Source organism: Cynocephalus volans, chromosome 4 (assembly GCF_027409185.1).
Source record: "Cynocephalus volans isolate mCynVol1 chromosome 4, mCynVol1.pri, whole genome shotgun sequence".
Classification (NCBI taxonomy): Eukaryota; Metazoa; Chordata; class Mammalia; order Dermoptera; family Cynocephalidae; genus Cynocephalus; species Cynocephalus volans.
Window position 1 is genome coordinate 23,345,436 of NC_084463.1, and position 23,601 is coordinate 23,369,036.

General features: G+C 54.1%; 1 protein-coding gene across 1 annotated transcript in view; it reads right to left on the reverse strand.

The window, feature by feature from the left end:
• Window positions 1-23,601, reverse strand: part of KIRREL3 (kirre like nephrin family adhesion molecule 3) — a 132,923-nt gene that overhangs the window by 12,218 nt on the left and 97,104 nt on the right. The window contains exons 9-13 of the mRNA XM_063094641.1: window positions 17,761-17,911; window positions 11,834-11,939; window positions 6,059-6,207; window positions 4,562-4,689; window positions 3,352-3,478 (exon numbers count right to left, since the gene is read on the reverse strand). Of these exons, the coding sequence (XP_062950711.1) occupies window positions 3,352-3,478; window positions 4,562-4,689; window positions 6,059-6,207; window positions 11,834-11,939; window positions 17,761-17,911 (661 nt within the window). The remainder of the gene's footprint in view (window positions 1-3,351; window positions 3,479-4,561; window positions 4,690-6,058; window positions 6,208-11,833; window positions 11,940-17,760; window positions 17,912-23,601) is intronic.

The window sequence follows — 23,601 nt, forward strand, 5'->3', positions numbered from 1 at the left end:
CCTGGGAAGGGAGTCGGGGGCGGTGCGGGGATGAAGGTTACGCTGAGGGATGTCACCTCCACCTTAGCCGGCTGTCCCATTTCAAACCATTTCTCAAATATCCAGCAGACGGCGCTCTTGCCCAACAAACTGGGTGTCCTCAGCGAGGTTAACGGGGGGTGGAAGAGAAAGATGTCCCTCTCCAAGGGCAGAGATCTCCTGGACGAGGGAATGCGCTGGCTACATGCATTGCTTTAATCTCACCATGTCTCACGATCTCAGCCCAGGTGAGACCATGGCTCCCGACCGACCCCAGAATTAGCCCATCCTATGCAAGCATGAGTGCGTGTGTGACACGTTTATGGATGTCAGGTTCCGAACGCTCCTGTCTCATTTACCACATTGGACAGCCAAGGGAGTCCACCTACAGCAGAGCCTACTCCAAAGTGCTTCCCATCTGGTTCTGCCTGTCGTCTAACCTAAGTCTTTCCTGTTGATGCCACCTGGCAGTGGAAGGGGAGAGGAGGAGCCGCTGGTTGAGCCATTTGCCCAGTTCCCCTCGTGGCTGTGCTGGGCAGTGAAGCCACGCGTGCAGGGGTGGGAAACCTCCGCCCACTTTGCAATCCCTGGGGTGATGGTTGGGAATTAGATGGCAGAAAACAGAGGGAAGAGAGCTAAGAGGAGCAGACCTGGAGAACAGGCAAAATTATGCCAGGAACAAAACAAAAATTGCCGCAAACATAATTGCTGTTTATTAGCCACCTTAATTAAAACAGATTTGCATTTCTATGAGTAGCTCTAAGCCAAGGGGAAAAAAGATACTGGGAGACTCAGATGACTCCTATTGAGTTTAGGAAGGCAGATGGCTTGGGGCTGGGTGAGGTAGATGTGGGGGACCCTCCAGATAAGGGCTTCCACCCTCCAATGGCTTAAGAGTGGGCTAAGCCCCATCTTCCTCCATTAAATCCCTTAGGTCCAAGAAGCTTTTGACCAAAAGAGATGAGGGCTTGATGTTTTAGGAACCTGGATGGTGCTTTGTTTTGCGGCTAGACTAAAGAGTGATGATACCATAAAACCTTTCCCTTCTTCCCCAGGAACTAGGAACTCCCTGAGGGGTTCTCAGGATTCTAATAGCCATCAGCAAAATGCATATGCCTTTATGGGCTTCTGAAAAGAAAACAAAAACCAGGATGAAGGAAAATAGGTCTGGGGAGTCAATCAGTGGGAGTCTGATTTGTCTCCCCCTTCCTGCAGATACCTTGTTTGAGCCAAGTTTGTTGAGATGTGTGCCAGTTTATTCCTCCAAGGGCGCTGGCTAGTAGTTGTCTGGGGTGTGCTGTGATGGGGACCTGGTCTCATTCTGGAGCTTTCATAAGGTCAGATCCCTTCAGCCCAGGCCCCTGTCCTTGGGGCTTTACTCGCCCGGGCTGGGTCTGGCAGGCTTCTCCCCCAGGCCATTTAATGCATGCCCTGCCTCAGGGCGAGGCGAGCCTGGCCAGCAGAAGTAAACAGAAGCTTCCGCTTCCCTGCAGCCCCTCCAGCTTTTCTCAGGCCAACACCTAGGGGAGCTTGTGCCGGAAGGAGTGGAGGCAGGGGAGGGGGTGGAAAGCCGGATCCTGGAGAGCACAGACTAAACCTAGGGGGGATGCCAGGGCTCAGGCTTAGGCTCAGGGCTCAGGTCCAAGAGAAATGTCCTGCCAAGGCATGTGGTCCTCAGGGGATGGGTGGGAGTTCTCTCCTGAGAAACCTCTTTAAATCTCTGTTGGGAGATATCCAAATGTGTGAAGTGACAGCAGAATCTCAGTGCCTCCTGTATTCATCCACCACCTTTTCCCAAGCAACAAAGATACTCGTTTGATTGCTTCAGGCTTGGGGACCCTGGAGGGCACATGTGGTCATGGGGCCAGCAGACGGGAGCTGGCCTCAGGCACAAGCAGTCCAACTCCCCAGTGCCCTCCCCAGAGTGGGCAGTGGGAGAGCTGTTGATTTCACCGGGACTGGTGCACTGAGCCGAGTGTCAGACCCCAGCGTGGAAAGGGAAAGGCTGCAGCCCGTGTTGCCATGGATATACGGAGGCACGATCAGATGCTGTTATTTTTAGCCCTGCAGTGCCAATTTATTGGTGGCATCCTGGGGACACACAGGAAAGGCAGGAGGGGTCCTGCTTCAGGGTTCTGCCCAGGACAGGTGGCCTGTGAATGCTCTGGGGTCTGGGTAGATTCGCCCTCCCTCTGGGGCTGCCACAACTCTGGGGGAGGGGGAGAGGAATGGAGGTAGGTGGGGGGGGGATGAGGAGCTGGCTAATGGGGACAGCAGGGGGGATAGCTGAGGAGGCACCGAGCTGGTTTTAGGTTTCTAGCAAAGGGAGAACAGATGAGGCTGTCAATGGGTGGCTTCCTGGGTAAAGATGAAGCCAACCAGGCTAATTTTGAGAACTGGGGCAGCCCCTCCCTAGGGCCCTGCTCTGGGGCCAGGACCCAGAGGCCCTACAAATGTGGGTTTGTTGCTTGGTTTCTTCAGGGGCTCAAAGCCTCAGGGCAGACTATGGTGGGAGCAAGGGGCTCCCAAAGGGCCATGGGCACGACAGAGGTGGGGGGTAAAACCTCTGGAATTGGCAGAGGCATGTGGCATTAGCATCTCTTACTCTCTCAAATCTGCAGCTTTGGTTTCCAACCATGGCTCAAGCTCATATGTCAGCAAGGACATCAGAATTTCCATCCTGGTGCCATAGCCTTCTTGGGTCTGGCCTGAGCTGTGTCTCAGCTTCTCCATGACCATCTACATCGCACCATCTAGGCCTAGCCTGGTGTTCCTGCCTCTAAATGTTTCACCTTACAGCCATCTATGAACTCCCACTAGGAAAACAGCCTCCTGCTGTGATGATTTTTATTATATATTATAAGACATGTTCCCTCCCCTCAAGGGGACACCTGCATGCTTGGTTTCATGGAAGTGGTGACAGGTGTCCCTGGTTGAGCAGCTCTAATGCAATGGGAAGAGGCTGACCAGGAGCTGCAGAGATGCCCCCTTAATTCCTCATGGGCCAAGGTCATGGTGGGCGTATCGAAGGGTACATATGGGATCTATGTTGGCCACTGGTGCCTTCTGACATGTTTTTCCTGGCTAGGATAAAATTCACCAGCTCCCACTTTTAGGGATGAGACCCCCTAAAAGGTAGCAAAGAAGGAGTGACCAGAAAACTACCCAGGCCCTTCTCCACCTCCAGACAGGAACTGCAAGAGGTGGACATAATTGACCCACAGCTGGAGGTGGTAACAAGGCCAGAACCAGTGACCTTTGGGGCAGTGCCTGGTACCATGATACCTTGGATCCTTCTCCTGTCCCCCCTATCTCCTGAAGTGGGGGTCTTACCATTGACAGTCAGGGTCACCTCTCGCTCTCCGGCTCCTACCCGGGGCACCACAGCCCGGCACACGTACTTTCCAGCATCCTCCTGGCGGACGGATTTGAGGGTGAGGGTCTTTTCATTGCTCAGAACCTGGGAGAATTGGGGAGGGTCAGACACAAAGAGTAGGGGAGGGCTCTCTCTGTGTCTTGAAACCAGACGGCTAAGAGGCGAGCCTGGTGATAACTGACACAGCGTCCAGCACCCCAGTAAAAACCAAGGCAGGCGGTAAGAGGCAGAATTTCACGACACAAGCAGTGCCCTGTGGGAGTGTGGAGGAGACTCCACTAGCACAAAGGACACCCTGGGAAGCCGAAGATGCCCATCCCAGGTGTAGCCCATGGGTGGATGCATGGGGAGGGGTGTGTGTGTCAGGTGGAGAGGGACCCCCTGGCTGGGGACCCCCCCAGGCTTCCTCCTACAGGGAGGTGATGCTGACCTCACTGTACCTGCGGTGGCTTCTTCTCTCCCAGGCTGGCCCTGGGTGAAATTATCCTACAGCTGAACTTCTTTGAAGGCCACTGGACCTGTATTTTCTGAGTAATTTTCAGTGTCCCTTTGGGAGACATCTTGGGGTGATGAAAAGAAAACAGACTCTGGCAGTAGTTAGATGTGAGTCTGAATCCTGGCTCCCGCAGAGAATGCCTGCTGGCTTCGGTCAGTGCCTTATCCTCTCAGCTCCCTTATCCATATAATGGGGGTGACGGCATCCCGTAGCATAGTGCAGTGTCTGCCACATAACAGGCCTCACAGAGGTCGGTGTCCTTCCGTCTCCCCGACTTCCTTACCCATGGCCCTCCCTGTTCCTCCTCACAGGAAGGACAGCTGACAAACTCTCATGTGCACTACAGGATACATACATTTTACAAAAAATGCATAACTCCAAGGCTAAAGGGTACCCCCATGCCTTTCTGGTGACTTTCACTCCCAGTGCACTGGTGACACCTGCTCTTCTAGTCAGGTTTATGAAACTGCAAGGACTGAATGTGTCCAGGGTGAGATGGTCAATGTGGGAACCAGGGTTCCTCTCCTTTCTGGATTCTTTTCCCTTTGGCTCACCCTGGGGGCTGACTCCCCCAATCTAACAGGGAGAGGGGCCCTAGAAGGTGGTTCCCTCTTGCTCTGCTGCCCCCCACGCCCAGTCGGAGGACCCCAGGGTCAGAGCTGCAGACTCACCACACCGGAGCCCCGCTTCATCCAGACGATGGTCAGGGATGGGTTGCCGGTCCAGGAGCAGCTGAAGACAGCGTCAGAGCCCAGATCCACGAGCAGAGACTGGGGCTCCATGGTCATCCGGGGCCCAACTGTGATGGGAAGGAAGGGGGAGGCAGGGTTCAGGTGGGTGTAGAGCTCTGGGGACCCATCCCGACAGGAGGAAGAGGCAGTGGGGTACATCTGCCACCTCAACCCTTGAGCCTTCCCAGGAGCCCTCTTCAGGGGGATCTGAGATGAAGAGTGAAGGAGGTGGGGTCATTGCTACCTAGGCCTCCTCTCTCAGTGTTTTCAACCTGGTTCTCTCAGGTCAGCCTTTTAGTCCAGCAGCCCTCAGCCTCCTTCCCGACCCCATGGAAGTAGACCGGCCTTGTCCATTTCCCATACCTCTGCTACAGGTGTTAATGGAGGCTCATCTCTGCCTTCCCCCAACACATTGGCCCAACATTGGCCCACAGACCAGGTCCTGGTCCACAGAGTGGCCCATGGGCACGCAGAGGGCTGTGGCCAGGTAGGCCTGGCAGTGCTCCTTTCGGGGAGCAGACAGAGCCTGAAATCTCGGGTCAGCAGACTGGGATTAGTCCCTTGATGTAAAAACAGAGTAACAGCACCTCCTGTTGAGGCTGTTGGGGGTGAGGGGGAGTTTATAAAAACTCTTTTAAGACTGTAAAGGGCAGTACATGAGCTAATGATTATTATTTTGAACACGTCCAGCTAGCTAGTCCATAACAATGGGTTGCCTCACTGTGGGTCCCTGCCAGGCCACCAGTGAGGAAGGGGTCCGTCTGTGAGTCCCCTCAGTGGGAGGCAGTGGAGTGTGTGGGTGGGCTGTGAGCTGGATCGTTGCCTGGTCTCAGTTCTCATTCTGCCACTTATTCACTGTGTGTCTTTGGGCTTCCATCTCCCCATCCAGAAAATGGGAATAATCATACCTACCTAGTATGGATTGAGTGTTTGTGTCTCCCCTCCGCCCTCACTTCATATGTTGAAATCCTACCCTCAATGGGATGGTATTAGGAGGTGGGGCCTTTGGGAGGTGATTAGGTCATAAGGGTGGAGCCCTCATGATGGGATTAGTGCTCTTATAAAGAGACAGGAGAGAGCTTGCTTACTTTCTCTCTCTGCCACATAAGGATAAGCAAGGCTGTTTGCAAGCCAGAAAGAGAGCCCTCACCATTACCAACTATGCTGACATTCTGAGTTCTGTTGTTCAAGCCACTCCATCTACGGCGATTTGTTACAGCAGTCTGAACTACAACACTGCCTCACTGGCTCATGATGAGGATCAAAATAACGTGAAATATCCACCAGGAAGCTTTATGTAAAGTGCAAAGCATTATATGCTTGTGAAGCATGAAGGTTATGTTGTGTACAAATGAATCCAGCCACAGTTTCTCCAGCCCTAAGCAGAGACCACCCAGTGCTTGCTCCATCGGGAAGCTCCCAAATCATTGCACTTACAATAGACATCGACTGTTCGGCTGAGGTTGGTGCTGCCCAAAGCGTTGGTCACCTCGCAGGAGACAGGCTCTGAGAAATACGTGTAGTCCACGGTGGTCCTATACACTTCTCCCGATGCCTCCTTGATGATCTGGCCCCGCTTGGCCCACCTGCGACAGAGGCCCAGAGGGCTGGTATGGACCTCAAATGGCAAGGCTGTCCCTTTGGGAGCTGGACCCATCCTTCCCACAGGAAAACAGTCCTGTGTGGGGTGGCAGGGTCAGGTCGTCTTTCAGGTCTTGGGGAATGTCCACGGAAGTGTTATTTCAAGGACTTGAGGAGGGGTTGGAATTGCTCCCACCCAGGCAGTCATGGAGGTGATGGGCTTTGGTGTGTGGTCACCAGGCAGTCAGCGGCACTTGACAAGTGGGTTATTCTAGAGAAAGGTGAGTTGATTATTCAGTTGGTAAACCAATTGGCTGGCTAGACACTGGATAACCCAACTGTAGGTCACCATCCTGGTCTGAGCTCTATTGTAGGCCCTGTTCTGGACCATGTTGGAAAAGGAAGTCGAACCCATGACATCAGAGACCAAGGCCTAACGGCACCTGTGCATATGCACATGTGCATACGTACACAGACGTGTGCGCGCACACACACATACACACAGAGAAATGAGGCTCCAAGAAGCTGGGTTTCCAGACAAGGTGAGAACCTGTAGGAGAGGTGTTAGCAAGCGACTGATGACTGACTGACTGCCCTCTCCTCTCCCTCAGCCAGCTCTCAGTGCTCTCAGGGCTCTCAGCTCTGTCTTGACTCCTGCCCCCAGGGTGGGTCTCACAGGGTGCCTGTTCTCTCCCTGAAAGTGCTTGCAGCCTCCCTCTTGGGGAGGGCACTTGCTCTCATTCCTGCTCAGCCTCTGCCCATCCCCACCCCCCTCCCCCACTCCTTGGCTTTGCTCCTCCAGCAGCTCTGGTTTGGTGGGGGGAGGTGGGTAGGAAGGTTCTTTCATTGGCCGATCAGTACCATATCAAAGGGGAGGCTGAACAGCCTCGGCCTTGGCTTGGTCCTGGCCCTGGGGCAGTGATCACTGCATTGGGCAAGTGACCAGGCAGCCTGCCATGTGCAGGCAGCACTGGAGCCCCACAGGGGTGTGTGTGTGTGTGTGTGTGTGTATGTGTGTGTGTGTGTGTGCGCACAGCTGTAAGTGTGTGCGTGTGCATGCATGTGCATGTGAAGGTGGGGGCTTTCCTTACAGATCCCCAAGGAGACAGTTCTCAGTTTCCCCTGGTTTAATCCAATGGGGACAGCACTCACTTTTTGAAATCGGGAAACTTCTAGCCAGGCTAGAAGTTCAAACCATTTCCAGAGCTGGAGGGGGCCTTGCCTGCACCGGTGCCACCTGCATCGCCGCTCCCTGCAAGCTCAGCCTCTCTGCTGCCCCGTCACTTCTCTTCCTCTCGGCCCTGGTCTCCGCCCTTCCCTCCGCCAGCTGCCTGGCTTGGGCTGGCCTGTCCACTTCTTCATTTCACATGTAACATGTAGGCTGGCACCATGCTGTTGTTATCACGAATTAATATCGGGTGATTATTAAGAGTACGATTAATAATAACAATTATAGTTACCAACAGAGCAAACCATAGTTCCCTGAGAGCTTAAGGAGCTTTTCAACAAAGCATTATGAGTTATTCATGAGTCATTTCAATTTCTAACTTTAATTCAATGACCAGACTTAATAGTCAAGCACAGCCCCTGCCTGAGGCGGATGAATTCAGTTCCAGGCACACAACTGGAGAGCCGTGTCCTGCCCTGATTCCTTCCACTCTGCTGAAGTGAGGGGGGTCAAGCGGTTGGACACAGGGGGAGGCCTGGGGGGCTGCTGGGCTGGGAGGAGGGCAGGGGTCAGGGGTGGGCTGGGCCCAGGGGAGGTGGCTCTGATGGACAGGCCCGGTGTGTTTTTTTCCCAGGGATTTCTGGAGAAGCTAGGGCTTTTTCCCTCTCTGTCCAGGGCTCCTCACCATGAAAGCCAAGGAGGGCGGAATCCCTGCCTGCTTGGCCCTGAGTTTTCAAGAGAACCATTGGGGCTCCTGTAGTCCTGGAACAACCCTAGAGGAACCAGGGGTCTCCTTGTCCCAGACCAGGCTGGCCTCTCCTCTCACCCTGAGAGAGCCAGGAAGGAAGAGACAAGAGGACGTGGCCGGCTGCGAGAGAGGATGTTTTCTTGCCCAGCAGAGCTGCACCATGTGAACGGGCCCTCTGTGCCGCCATCCTCAGAGGAGGGATTCTCGGATTATCCCCTCCCAGGGTTACGGGCAGTATCCGGCTATGGGGCTGGGTCCTCAAGTGCCCAAGGCCAGGGCCTTTTGGGGAGGTGCCTTTGGGCCCCCTGAGAATCCCCTGCCTGCATCTCACTCAGCCAGTCTTTGTGTCCCCCTCCTTTGTTCCCTTCCCACACCCAAAACCCTTTGATGGGTCCCTTCCAGAAGTGCAGAGGCCCAAACCACTGCATTATGCAAGCAGCTGGCCACAGGAGGGAGGCCAGAACCAAAGAGAAGCTCCTGCCCCTCTGTCTTCCCTTTTCTCTTCTCCTCTCGAGTTTTGGCTTTGCTTCACCTCCTGTTTCTCCTCTTCACCCCCTACACTCCCACTCCCAGCCACCCCCTGCTCCGCTATTGCGTTGGCCGTCTCTCCCAGCCCCTCTGAAAATGGAGTCAGCTTAAGCCTTTCCCAATTAATGTCTAATTTGTTCTGACCAAATGTAAGAGGATTAATTATTTCTATCACAGAATCAGGAGGCCTGGCCTGCCACAGCCGGCAGGTTGTCCTCAAATAGCCCCGTGTTTCATCTGGGGCAGTGGTCCTCATTCTGTTGTCTGCTGGGGGGTGTGGTGAGACCCTCAGAAGAAAGATCCCAGAGCACTTCATGCCGTGCTCAGGCCTGTCGTGCTGGCCCTGGGCTCCCCATCCCTGGGGGCAGCTGAGGTGACAGCTCCCGGGCCCACCTGTGCCCCCTTTTTGCACGCCGGGGTGGAGGAGGGCACATCTCTAATTTCAGAGGGTACACCTGCTGTGGTTGGAATATGTCCCCCAAAAGCTCATATGTTGGAAACTTAATTGCCATTGTTATAATATGAAGAGGTTGACCTTTGAGAGGTGGTGAGGTCAGAGGGCTCCCCCCTCATTAGCAATCAGTGCTGTTATTTTGGGAGTGGGTCAGTTATCGTGGGAGTGGGCTCCTGATAAAAGGATAAGTTCTTTGTCTCATGGGCTTGCTTCTGCCTTCTGCCATGAGCTGACCCTCACCAGATGCCAACGCCATGCTCTTGGACTTCCCAGCCTCCAGAACCATGAGCCAAATAAATCCTTTTTCTTTATAAATTACCCAGTCTGTGGTATCCTATTATAGCAGCAGAAAATGGACTAAGGCAAGCCTCTTGGGTGAAACAGAGAGGAAGGAATCAAGACAAATGGAAGTAAAAAACGAAGATCCCTATAATCTTGTCAGTCAGTTGGGAAACACTCACATGCTTATGTGATGAAATTTGCTTACGGTGTTTCCTCTTGGATCCCAACACCATAGAATGGGCATCTGGCTGCTTGGTGAGAACTCAAAGGAGAGAAGGGGCTGAGCAGTTGTAGGTGGGCCCAGGTGTCGCCACCTCCTCTCTCCATGGCCCCTCCAGCTCCTTCCTTCCCAGGCCACCCAGGCTCTCCCGCACTCAACTGGGGCCAGAAGGGCTCCCTGAAAGCCTCTGGAGGGAGGCCAATCATGCACTGCAGCGTTTTCAGGGCCCTCGGCTCATCAGAAGGCCACCAGTGTAGGTGGTGGGTAAGAACGGTGAGTGTCTGCAGGGAGCCCTGCCCTTCCCGCCCTCACGGCTCCTTCTCTGAACATGAGGGGCTCCAGGGTAGGATGGAGAGGGAGGGAAAGCCACAGGATGCCTGTAGCCTAGGGAAACCTGCATGCTCCCTGCTTGTTTATTTATTAACTTTTAGTTTGAAAAAAACCCTCAAACTTCAAAATAATACAAAAGTTGCAAGAATAGTCCCATTACCTGCCGACTCCCCCTCACCTAGATTCACCAGTTATTAGCATTTTGCCACATGTGCTCTAGGACGACCTCTCTGTGTGCAGATTTACATCTTCTTTTTCTTGTCACACTGCTCTGCTTTGAGGTCAACGACCCTGGGCATCAGGCCCAGAAGCCTGGTCTCCTGGGTGTTTGCTCAAACTGTCCTGCTTAGAAGGCAGGTGTAGGTGGGGGAGTCAGGCCTGTGGGCAGAGGTTGGTAGCTCTGGGGGTGTTTCCCCAGGTGGTCCATGTGTGTGTAGGGCTGTCCTGGGAAACTGGCATGAGTGTTTTCTGGGCATGTTGTACCTGGTGTTTAGGGACCAGGAGCGGAGAGCCAGGAGCAGACAGAAAGAAGCCCAACTTGTACAGAGAAGCCTGGTGGGCAGGGCAAGTGGAAGCCCAGAGCAAGGGACTCTTGTTGGGTTTTTCTTTTGTGTCTTTAGTTACTTCTGGACAGATGCCAGACCCCTGCCAAAGCAGACTTGCCCCCTGGACCTAACTGAGCCACATGATCCCAGAGAGCCTGAAGTCCTTGGCTCAGGTGGGACCCTGGAGGTCATCTGATCTTTCCTCTGCTTCTAGTCCGGAGAACAGTTAAATCAGACAGGACAGATGGATTTTTATCCTATTTTAAAATATCCTTAGGGATAGACTCTACCCCCGTTCTGGGTTTCTGGCTCCAGCGTTGCTTAATTATCCACACGGCAGGGGGCACCTCCTTCTCACGTCCAGCTTGAACCTACGGCTGTCTCTTTGGCCCATTTCCTTTCTTCCTGCCGGCTGGGGCTGCACTGCTGGGGCTGCGTCTCGTCTTCCCTGTTCTCCACTCCCCCTGGCTTATTTCCTAGTCTGGGACCATTAGCATCCTCAGCCCTTGCAGGTGCTGCAGCTTAATAACCCAGATCGATGACGGTGGTGACACCTGGATCCACCCTCGGGTCTGGCTGGTGGGAAAGGGCGGGGCAGAGTGAGAGCCAGGGCGGGTCCACACAGCATCTAAAAGGAGGCGCATGAATGAGTGCCCTCGCGCACCTCCAAGGTCACTCAGGCTCTCGGAATCTCGAGCAGGACGAGCGCAGTCAGGAAGGCGCCCAGAGAAGCGCGGCCTGCGTTTATCCCATCAGCCAGGCCCATTGGAGGAGGGCCTCGTGTGCTGCATGCTGTGCTACATGCTGCGAGCTCTAGTGACCGAACTGCGGTTGTCACCTTGGAGAAGCTCCGTCAAAAGGCAGAGACAAGCATGTGAAAAGCAGTGATGCTTTGATCAGTGTGTGAGCCAGCGACACACAGGGGCCTGGTGTGTCCGATCCCAGGAGCCCACTGGACAGGACCAGCTGTCCCAGAAATCCTTCTCTATCTGGGTGAATAGTTGGACCAGCACAGGACCAGAATCCAGGTTCTGATCTTCCTGATTCTCCTGGTTAACTGTTTCTGAGTCTCCCTCCCTCTTTTCAGAAATATGGGATAAACAAGCTGTTCAAACAGAAGCGGGGGCTGGTGCTGTCTCCTATGGAGGAGTGTGGTACATGTACGGGAAGGGAAGGAAGAGTCTACCTGGCCAGCGGGAGGGTGGGTGTTGTGGGAAGGGAACAGGCTATCAGACACTCTGTGTGAAACTTGCACATGGCTGTGCTGAGGACCAGGAGCATAAGGGACATCCCGTGGATAGGCATGGGGTGGAGGGGTTGGTGGCCAGGCCGCACCTCTGCAGTGGTGACTCCCACCTGTACTGGGTGACAGCTGGGTTGGCCTTTGCAGAGCAGTGGAATGTCACGACGTTGTCCTCCAGCACTGGCTGTGGTTCCACAGACAGGTTGACAAGTGGGGGATCTGCAGAGAGAAGAGATTCACTTGAAGACCGGGGAAAGAATGGGTCAGGAAGACCCCCAGTGAGAGGGAGGGCAAAGGCCAGAGATTCCACCACCCAGGGACCCTCAGAGCAGCCACCACCCCGGTGGTTACTAGAAAATTGGGGGACTCAGCAGGAGGCTGCTCCACTCCCAGGAGGTGCCTGCTTCAGGCAGTCTTGGAAGTGGGGTCAGGGCCCTCTGTGGATTCAAGACCTGGTGTTGAAATGAACACCAGGGAGCAGCTATCTGGGCCCTGGGAGCATGCTGCCCGTCTTCCAGCTTTGAGGCAGAAAAGAGAGGCGGGGAGGGGTGCAGGGGTGTAGGGGAGTGTGGACACCCAACCCCATTTCCACACGGACTTTCTGTCTTCAAAATGTCTGTTTATTATCTCTCTGTGTAAAGGTTCTGGGGCATCTGTTAACTTGAAAGTGGCATTTACACCCTTTCATCAGCCTAAGCATCTCCACTCAGTCCTGACTGGTGTCACATGGGCCTCAGCTCCCCAGGCTGGGGCTCGTTTTCTCATTTGTCATGATAAGAAGCCAAGCTCGGAAGTGCTAGATGGTGGGAGGTAGAGGAGACAGAAAGTCAGAGAGAGGGAGAGAGACAGGGACAGGAGCCGGAGACTTAGAGACACGGAGAGATCTGTGCAGAAGGGATTGGAGGCAGGTAGAGACATGTACACAGAGGAGAGACATGGAGATAACAGAAGACAGAGACAGATGAGAGAGAGAGAGAGAGAAAGAGAGAGAGAGAGAGAAAGAGAGAGAGAGAGAGACAGACAGAGACAGAGAGACAGAGGCAGAGAGAGACAGAGGCAGAGAGACAGAAAGGCACACACACAGATTGCAAAATGCAGAGGAAGAGTAAGAAAAAGATAGAAACCTAGAAAAGCAGAGAGCAGAGAGATGGAGAGAGACTGACATATATGCAGACACACATAATTGAAGATTTCAGACTGAAAGCAGGAAAGACCAAGTAAGACCCAGTACATGAAGACAGAAAATGACAGGGTGTCAGGGAGGAAGACTGAATAAAATAATGAGGAATAGAGAAGAGAGATAGGGAGGAACAGAGACTGAGAGATGTAAGGATGGAAATAAAGCTCATGGGGTCTGCAGCAGAGAGACAGGGCACCGAGGTCAGCCCAGGAGTGGCCTCCCACTGCTCGGCCTTGCTGAGCTCAGGGTGGCCAGCTCTGGACCTTCTCCAAAGGCTGGGTCTCACCCCTGTTCCTGTGTACCCCCAGGCGTCCACACTCCAGGGAAGGGGATATGTCCATCCTCCTTCCTTGTCATGGCTTGGGGATCTGGAGTTAACTCCAAGCTGAGTTAAGAGGGCAGCTTGGTCCCCAAGGCCTAGCCAGGGCCCCGGGCTGCATCTTCTGGGCTAGTCCCACCAACAAGCCGAGCACATCGCTGGAAGGTCATGTGGCTTCTCTAGGGGTTCAGCCTGTTTTCAGAAAAAAATAATCTAGTTTCCTAGAGGCCATCAGAAAAAGGGCTGATCACTCTGGGTCCCCATGAGGGACACCACAAGGGGAGCGAGACTCCATCCTGCTGGGTCTCGGCTCTTGAGATCCTCAGAGTCACACACATGGCCTCCCAGCTGTGGACCCAGACTGCCTCACCCGGAGTGGGGGTCATGTGGCTGCTCGGCCCCCCTCTGCTGCTGGAGCCCATGCTGGGCCAGGTCTCACTGCCCAGTGCTGGGGCACACGGGCTGCGCTGGAGCGGGGTGGCCTGTTTTCTGAGTAGCAGGTGGCCGACTGTGTTGGGGAGCCTGTTTTCCCCACAATACCCCACGTTCCAGACAGGGGACCACAAATCCAGGAAGCATCTGCTACTGGAGCAGCCTCTTGCTGGCCTTTTCGTGGATAATTACAAGAGAAGTAATGGGCATTTCAACCTCTCAATCTCAGTTTGTAAAGCAAATTCAAGTAATCACAAGGATGAGCGTGGTGAAGAACAGCCATGAGAGCTCTCCTTCCACCTCTGAGGAGAGCCACGACCCCCAGGATGCTCCAGCCTCTCCCCAGTGCTGCCCACGAGCCCCCAGGGCAAGGCTGAATCAGGAGTCCAGCCCTTATTCCACTCAGGGCTGGCTGGCTAAGTTGGGCATCATCGGGACCCTTCCTGGAGAGCATGGAGACCCATGGAGGAGCTGGCTTCTCGCTGTGGGCTGGAGAAGCATGTCCTGGGGCATAGGAGCTTGGTAATCGCCATCTGGATGCAAATGTGTGGCTGGCCCATGCCCTCACCTATAGCAGCCCACTACCAGGAGGTGGAGTTCCTTGATCCAATGCTCGTTTGAGGAGACAAGGGAGTCAGCTCCACAGAATCTAGAGACCTGCCACAGAACTCAGTGGCTGTTCCAGGAGGCCCATCCCTCACCTGGGTGTCCTTGTAAAGTGATGAGACTGTGGGAAGCAGGGAGACGGGCACACACCTGTTGGAGGACCCTTGCTGCCTGGTGCTCTGTCACAGACCTGCATTATCCATTCACCCCATGGAGGCTTCTCTACTGCACCTCTCCTCCCTCTGGGCACCATCCTCGGTGCCCACCTGTCCTGAAGGACCTCATGATGCTTCCACACTCATCTGCACCTCCACCCCCGCCCCAGATGTGTCCAGGTCCCTGTCTCCACCCCTCTCCTCTGGATGTGCAGGTAAGAATTTTCAGGAGTCTGCCAAGCTCCAGAGGCATAAATAGTTTATGTTCATATCCTACTATTAAACATGATTTTAATCCCACTTGTGATGTCGGCTGCATAACTTGCAGGAGGGCAGCTTTGATGTAGCTGGTGGAACCGAGATCACATTGAACAGCTGTTACAGCTGAGAGTCTGTTGCTGTTTCCATCCACAACCTGCATGTGTGTGAGTGTGCGTGTTTTCGGGGAAGTACTACATCGAGGACGGGGTGGGAAAAGAGAAACTTCATGACTTGGTGATTTTATAGCACATCCATTTGAAACTTGGCAGCTGGACACACTGTCCAGATGTGGCAAGGCTTTGCGGGTGTTAAGCATTCTCTCCCATTACTCAATCTGGGGGCTTTGTCTTCCGTTGGGTAACATATAAAGACCAAGAGAAACAAACAACAAATGTGCTTTTGCTGAGTTTGGATGCTTCTCAGTTGACTGAGAAAATGAGCAGGTTTGCAAAGGCAGCTCTGATCTAGCCCGTGGTGTCCACAGCAAGCAGCTGGACGCTTCCTGAAGGGACACATGAATGCACGGGGGGAGGGGAAAGGAGGAGGAAGAGAGAGGGGTGGAGACTCTGGGCAGGCACATAGAAACACTTTTAGGCTGGGGAGATGTGGTGCAAGGACAAATGGATGAAGATTTTTCCCCTGTTAGGGCTGGGGGGGACACCTGGGGAGGGGTTACTGCACGCCTGTGGCTGTTTATCCTACCAAGAGCTGACAGGTGTAGCATGCTTACAACATGTCAGGCACCGAGTGAGGGGCTTGACACGAATGATTTAATTAAATCCGTTGGAGGTAAGCAATATTACCGCCATGTACCGATAGGGAAACCAAGGCACAAGGAGATTAACTAACCAGGTCAATATCACCCAGTAAGTGGCAGAGCCAGAATTTTAACCAGGAAGAATGCTGTGGCCTTAACCACTACCCTGCACTGCCTTGGATGGAATCAATCTAGGAAACATCACTCTGGCCTCCCTCCTAATGTGGCTAAGACATCCTTGGAAAGAAAGCCAGAAGGGACCCAGAGACCTGGCAAGGCTTGGCGTCCTGTCATCTGTGCATCCTAGTAAATCCATCCTCTTATTGGAGCGTCTCTGAATAGCCGGGTGGGCTGTTACAGTGATGACTTTCTGGTTGCCAGGAGAGGCTCTCCTGGGGTGATGGACGATGGCCTGGAGCAGAATCACTGCTTCTCTCCATCTCTCCCTGCCAGGCCCAGGCTGCGGGGAGCCAACTCTGTTGTGTCTTTTGTGCAGGATTCTGTAGCTGGCATAGTCCTTCTGACTAGGTTGGGGACAGGGGAGGGATGGAGGGCAGTGGCCAAGAAAGGCAGCCTGAAAGTAGGGGGCTTGGATGCTGTGTGCCTCCCACCCTCCCACCTCCCAGATTTGGTTTGTGTCTGGAGAGATCCACAGTCAGTCCTAGAGCAAGAAGACACCTGGGACATCATTTGGTCAAATCACGCAAGGAACCAGAGTCCCCGGGGTGAAGTGACTAGCTTAGACCCTCCCTCTGGTGTTGGTGGAGCTGCCTCCTCTGCAGCACAGCTGCTCAACAGGGCAGAAGCAGTGGTGCTGAGACCAGGGTGCACGATTTAAGGAGGCCATCCCTCTCGGGGCCCACCTGTACTTACAGGACGCTCACGGTGAGTGTCTCCTTAAATCGTGTGCCCTAGGCGCCTCCCTCCATCTCCCCAGTCCTAGGCTTGGCCAGAGCTCTGCTGCTCTCATTGACTGAGGAATGGAAAAAGAATCCTTGGGGTCATGGGGGGTGCAGTGGGGGGTAGAGAGGTGGGGAACAGAGAGTTTTGTTAATAGCTGGTGGCGAGATAGTGGAGACAAAGCCTTTCTCAAGAGCGCAGCCCTGGTATCATCTCTCCTTTATAACCATTTCCTCTGTCCTCTGGAATCTAAACAGCATCTGTGAGGATTCTAGACACTGAGTGGGAACTTCTGCTCCCTGGCAGCCAAGGTGGGCTCTTGAAATCCTAAGAGACAGTGTCTATGGACTCCAGATCCCTAAAGAGCCATGTGGAGCCCAGAATCCTTAGATGAGCCTGGGCTGTTACTAAGTGTTTTTAAATGCATTTGCTTTAAAAAGAGCAAAATGCTAAGGAGGACATGAACACCAGCCTGCAGCTCCAGGCTTGTAATTCAGAGCCTGCCACCAGACAGTCTTCAGCACGTGGTGGCACCATGCAGGGAGGAGGATCTGAGAGGAGAAAAGTCCACTTCTGAATGCTGATACTTCACACCTAAATGAAGCCAGTCCTGAGAGTTAGGCTACTGGGACCACCTTATTGAGCTCTTCTTGGTTCTCTGGGGCCAACAGGCCACTTTAGGGAGACTTTTAGGACACCTTTGGTGTCTTCTTTAGGTGGCTCTTGGATGTGATGCTGCTGGAGCTTTAAAGCATCCTTATTGTTAATACTAATGGTAACAAGTGACATCCACTGAGAGCTGACCACATGGGAATGCATCTGGGTGGGCTCTGGAAAGCCAGGCTGCTTGGGTTTGAAATCTCTTGGCCTTGGGCAACTTGACCTATCATTTGGTGCCTCAGTTTCCCCAGATAGGGACCACAGTCATACCTCCTCCAAACAGTTTTGTAAAGATTAAACGAGATAATGCCTGCAGAGTATGAGCTGACAGAACATCTACTCTTCTTCCTCTCATCCCCTTGACCGACCCTTCCTTGAGAGGGGACTGGTAGGCCCTCCACTGGGCACCATGCTCCTTGTCTGTCCTGAGCCCCTTCGGCTCCCAGCATCTCTGTTGTCATTCCTCTCCAACAGAGCATGGGGCCACTGCTAGGCCAGCAGGGCCAGCGGCTGGCCATATTCATTGGTGTAGAAGCTCCACCTTGTACAGGTGCAAAATATGTCTTGAAGACGTCCTTTGCAAAAGAGCCTCATCTGTGAGGTTACTTCACATGACAATAAGAGAGAGACAAGAAGGTCCTTCCTGCCCGTACGTACGCAGAGCTGTCGGACCCCTCTCCTGCTTTCAGATGGCTTGAGCTATGGGCAGGGTTGCTGGGTTGCTCCCATTCTGGGCCTGGCCAGGCTAGGCAGGGCTGGTCAGTACTCACGCTGGATGTCGATGGTGACCGAGGTCTCCTTCCCTCCAGGGATGGCTTTGTTGGTGGCGCGGCACACGATGCTCTGGCCATTCTCCACGTCTCCAGGGGAGATGAAGAGTGTGCTGACGATGCTCTCGCGCTTGCCATCGCGAAGCAGGGTCTGGAGCGGGGTGGGGAGAAGGGATAGAAGGCCCATCTCACTCAGCTGGCATGGCCTGGGTGGGTGTGGGGAGGGCAGGCCCCAGCTCAGAGAGGAGAAGGGAGAGCCATGGATGGAGGGGGTCAGCTCGGGAGACTCAGCAGTGCCAGTCTCCATGAGGAGCTGGGGGGTTACCCTTGGCTTCCTGGCTTGGCTCAGTGCTGCGCTGTGGAAGGAAAAAGGAACTAGAAAGTTTTGAATCATATGTGAAATCATCCTGGACTTGCAAGCCAAAAGCACAAAAGAAACCAGGCTTCAGGTAGGTCCTTTGTAGAAATGAACTCACATCTGTTCTGCCTCTGGTGTCTGGGTGAGTCTCTGGGTCTGCAGGAAGGAAGCAGATCATTTGCAACAGGCGGGTGCTTGTGGCCCCTGAGCAGTGACAGTCTGCAAAAAGGGGTGCAGTTGGTGCCTGGGGGTCAGTGCAGGGGTGGTGGGGCTGCAGGCAGATGGGGTGCACAGTGAGCTTTTGATTACTTACCTATAAAAACCCTTTGCACTTTGAAAATCATTTCACTTCCTGACCTCATTAGAGCTTCAACCAAGCCATAGGCAGAACAGATGCCATTATCTTCCATTTGACAGTTGAGGAAACAGGTAAGACCAAGAGAGGCCAAAAGTCACACTTTAAATTGGTGGTGAGACAAGTAATAGGGCCCTATAGTAGGCTGAATAGTCTCCCCAAAACTCCTGTCCACCCGGAGCCTTAGGATATGAACTTGTTTGGAAATAGGCTCTTTGCAGATCAGTTAAATAGTAATTAGTTAAGAATCTCAAGATGAGACCATCCTAGATTTAGAGTGGACCCTAAATCCAGTGACCAGAGTCCTTTTAAGAAGAGGAGAAGACACAGAGACACAGAGGGGACGGCCACATGAAGATGGAGGCAGAGGCTGGAGTGACACAAGCACAAGCTGCGGAACTCCAGGAGCTGGATGGGACAAGGGAGGTTCTTCCACAGAGACTTTGGAGGGAGCATGGCCCTGCTGATACTTTGATTTCAGACCGTTGGCCTCTACAACTGTGAGAAAATGGACTTCTGTTATTTTTAGCACCATGTTAGGGTGCTTTGTTATGGCAGCCTAAGAAATGAACACAAGTCCTAAAGCCACTGGTCTCCTGTCTTCCAAGGTCATTGCTTTCTCTACTGGACGATGATGTCATTCTGAAGCTAATTCCCCCATTATTGCTGCTACCCCCTTTCCTCCCCTGTGCCCCTTTCCAACTATCTCTCCCTCCCCGCATCACTTTGGGGCCACTAAGGTAGATGCACACAGGGGAGGAGGAAGGTGTGCCAGCTGGGGTGCTACTTCCAGGCTGGACTGAAGGCTGTTCAGTATTCAAAGACATCCCATCCAGGGAAGGGACTTAACTCCCTCCAGGGAGGCATGTGGATGCAGTCTTGTTTCGCTCTGATTGGAGCCAAGGAATGGATGAACAGACTCTACTGCCTCAAAACCTCCCCTAAAATAACGACGACATTGTCTCTAATTCTCACAAGGGCCCTGGAAGGGAGGGAGCCTTACTTCTAACAGCAAAAGAAAAAACTGAATTCAAAGCGAGCCAGGAACTTGCTGGGCAGAGCTGGGATTTGCACTTACGAATGGGCGACCTCTGAGCCACGACCCTCTGCCATGGCTCCCAGAGATGCTGGAGGGCGGTTATTATGCTCTTGGCATTACAGGTGGGAACGATTACAGCAATTAATAGCCTCCAAGGACACTGCACTAGTTAGCAGCAATGTGTAGGCTGCTGGGACCCTGCTGTCTGGGTCCTCGGTTCAGCATGGTCCTTCTGAACGTGGGGCAAAAGTTGTGGCTCCAGCACAGGAGAACATGGCCTGAAGCCTCTACTTGGAGCAGCACATCCTGCTTTAGGCAAAGCCAAATTATGAAATTATAGAGAGAGCCACAGAGCAGGTGATAGCCCTGGACTTTCTCCCATCTAAACCCAGTGGAACTGTTGAGCCTAGCTCAGGCCCCACTGGCTTGAGGCCTCATAGAACTTTCTTTCCTAGGAAGTGGGGTGGAGGCCTTGGCTGGAGGGGCTAGAGGACAGTGATGTGGCTAGTCCCAGCAGGCCAAGGGGGGTCCAGTAGCCAACAGGGTAAGAGTCTCCAGATGAGCTTCAGGGAGGCCAGCAAAAAGGGGGTGGGGTGTAGTCCTGTCCAAACCAAAGCCAGAGGGGAGGGAGCTGCGGCCCTACCACAGGATGGTGTTGGCTTGAGGCAGCAGACCTCTCCGGCTATAAATAGCCAGGCTGCAATAAGAAAATTTCCTGGATGAAAATAAGACCTCAGGGTAGGGTGAGGGAAGGAGGGGGGTCTGTACTGTTCTTCCCGACTCCTTCTTTCTCTTCACTTTTCCGTTGTGCTAACAAGGGACGTTTCTGCCAGGAACCCTCCAGAGGATGGGCTTGGGGAGCGGGAGGGGAGCGGCCACGTGGGTGTGCAGTGCGGGTGGGAGGGGGTGAGCAGGAGGCCCGGGCCCTAATTAGGCTCTGCCTGCTTCCCTCCTCCCCGCACCCAGCGTGCGCCTTGCCTTGGAATGATGATTAATGACATATTTACTGTGTCTGGGCGTGTGCTTTTCTGGGAAATAAAAATTCTGGTTCAAGTTGTTTGTTCTACCTAATTAGAGAAAAGGGGAGATGTGTTCATTAGACTAGGGCAGAGCCAGGAGGGGGCAGCGCCCAGCACCGCTCCCCACAGGACGCCCTAGGCCCCTCGTGTTGGCCCCCACTGGGGTACCCCTACCCAGGGAGGAGGGTTGGGTCACTGGCGTGTCATGGAATGATTGTGAGGCTGGATGGAGCTGCGGAGGCTGGGGGTTGCGGTGGGGGCGAGCCTGCAGTGGCGAAAGCCACCAGGGTGGCCAGTCTGCACCCCGGTTTTTCTCCTTCCCTCATTCCTGCCTGATCTTCTCATCTCTCCTTTTCTTTTATTTCCATTCATTCCTCTTTTATAAGTCTTCCCTAATGGGCACTTTTCTCATATGCAAATGAAGCCTTTGGAATTTGCAGCCTGAAGGTACCATCCAGGTGGAACATTCTACCATGTGCTGACTCTTGTCCCAGCCCCGTTCCCCTCCCCCCAGCTCCGTGCCCCTCGCTTAACCTCATCTTCCTCTTTCCCTCTCTTCCCTTCACTGGACTTGGCTCTGAGCCCCCATCTCCTGCTTCAGAAACCTTCATTAGCATGCAAATCAGCTCTGGGAGGGAAGTGGATTATTAATGGTGGGTCACTAGTTTCTGGGGCCTCCAAGACCTCCCTCCAGCTTGGTGGGCACGAATGTGCTGTCAGACCTCAGCCTCCAAATCACCCAAGCTGCCCTATGTGACTGTGCTGGTGGCTTGGGGTCCACGAGGACTCAGCCCATGTGTGTGCAGATACAGACCAAGGGGGGCTGGTGTGTGCATGGTGTGCATGCATCACGTGCCAGGGATGAGCCAGCCAGGGCACTGCCTCCAGGGTGGGTTCCAGCTCTCACCTGTGTGTGTGTGCATGTGTGTGTTGTGTGTGGGTGTACTTGTTTCCGTTTGTGGGTGTCCATGGGCCTCTCTCCACTAACTGTTTCAAGGAGCTTTCTCGCCTGCTCCAGTGACTGGGTAAGGCCTAGCTCATCTCAGAACACTGACTGCTCTGGTGCTGCTTCCGGCTGGGGACACAGCGCACCCTGGATGGGGTTGTCCAGTGAGGGTGGCAGCGGTCGCTCTGCTCTCTCTGAAGCCCTGGGGCCTCAGCTGGGTGGTGAACAGCCAGACTGAGCACTCAGAGATTGGCAGCCTGTAGGGAATGTGGTGGGTGGGCACCCCTACCCGGTGCTAAGTATGGGATGCTCATTGATATGCAGACAGCCTGGAAAGTCCTGGAGCAGGCCTGATTGCCTGGCAACAAGGCCTCTTCTCCCTCCCCACTCACCTCCCCCACCTGCTGTGTCCTTATTTATTTATTTATTTATGATCATTTCTCTGCTCCCCTTTTTAAAGCTGCTTGGGGATCCATGTGGGCCTGTTGTCACCTGGACTGAACAAGGGATACAGGTGGAAGGGGGCGAACTGCACAGGGCCACGCCCCACGCTCAGCATCCAGCCTTGTGCCCTGGAGCCAAGATGTGCCCTTCACAGACAAGGCCTGGATGGGTGGAGACTCAAGGCCCATAGGCGGGACAGATGGGACGGAGTGAGCAGGGGGAGGGTGTGCACAATGGAGAGAGAGGGTCCTGGGGGTGTGAGCACCCATCCGTTTCCTGGGTGGGGTCTCTAGAGCTCCTCCTAGGCTGAGATCTAACAGGCTGAGGCCGGTGGGCCTGGTGGTGGGGGGTCAGCAGCCCCTTGGCCAGGTGCAGCCTGAAGCTGGAGGAAGCAGATGTCGGGTGGGAGCATGACTGTGCATCTAAGACCAAGCCACCCTCCCACTTGGCGTTGTACCAGGGCAAAGGCCTCATCTCCCTACCTGGGGGGGGGGGGGGGGGCAGGAAGCCGGCTCCCAGGAAGGTTTCTTTCTGGGCTCAGCCCATTCTCTTCCCTTCTCTCCCATAATCCATCCTTCCTCCCTGGTTTGTGGATTTGCAGGTTTTCCAGCTGAATGTTACGTGGCCTCCTTTCTGCTGCCAGGCCCAGAGAAGCAAGAAGAACAAGGGAGGAGCCCACTGTCTCCAGACAGACCAGGGCTGGGTATCTGGGAACAGATTGGAGGGAGGCCTTGCCCCTGGCTCCCCCAGGGCAGTGCCAGAGGCCCCACCCCACAGTGCAGCTCCTCCCAGCACCCGGCCTTGAGGGCTGAGCTGCAGGGTTTAAGAAGCATGGCCAGCCCGTGCCTGGTGAGGGGCTAGAGAGTGAAGGGGCAGAGTGACCTCCAGGGATGAGGCTCCTCCTCTCCCTGCTGGTCACATGGTGGAGTAGCAGAAAGAACAGTCCACTAGCGATCTTTGAATTGAAAGAGACTTTGAAACCAGGGCTGGTTTTCTGTGAAATAGCTGTGCGACCTCTGGGGCTTGGGATCTAGGGTTTTGGGGGGCAGGGATCCTGGGGAAGAGAACCAATAATACTAGCTAACACGTATGAAGCCTTTATTACATGCCCTGCTCTTTACAAGGCATAACTTTCAATGCATAATTCCTTTTAAGCCGTACAGCAACCCTAACAGGTGCAGCTGGGGAAACTGGGGCAGAGACATTAAGTCACTGTAATATGTGACAAAGCCCAGGTTTGAACCCAGGTCTGTAGACCACACGCCCTGCTCTGCTGCAACACTGACAGCTGCATGTGGAAAATGCAGGTGGCAGGTGCACCCGGGCCTGTGAGGATCCAGCACGGGGCAGGCAATAATCCTCACAGCCATCCTCACAGCCATCCCTTGAAGTGGGTGCTGTTGTTGCTCCCATTGTATAGGTGAGGACACTGAGGCACAGCAAGTTCAGGTCACACAGCTGGAAGGGGCTGGAGCCTGGACTCAAATTCAGGCCGCTCAGCTCCCGAGCCCGGCCTTTTCTGTGGCCCTTGCAGCCTGCCCGATCAATCTATCGATCATGTGTGCACCGGGGTGCGCTCTCAACCTCTCTCTGAGCTGCTGATTCCCAGCTTCTCCTCAAGCTCCTCCTGTCTGGGGCTGCTCTGGGTTGGAAATCAGAAGTGCTGTTTGGCAGTTCTGG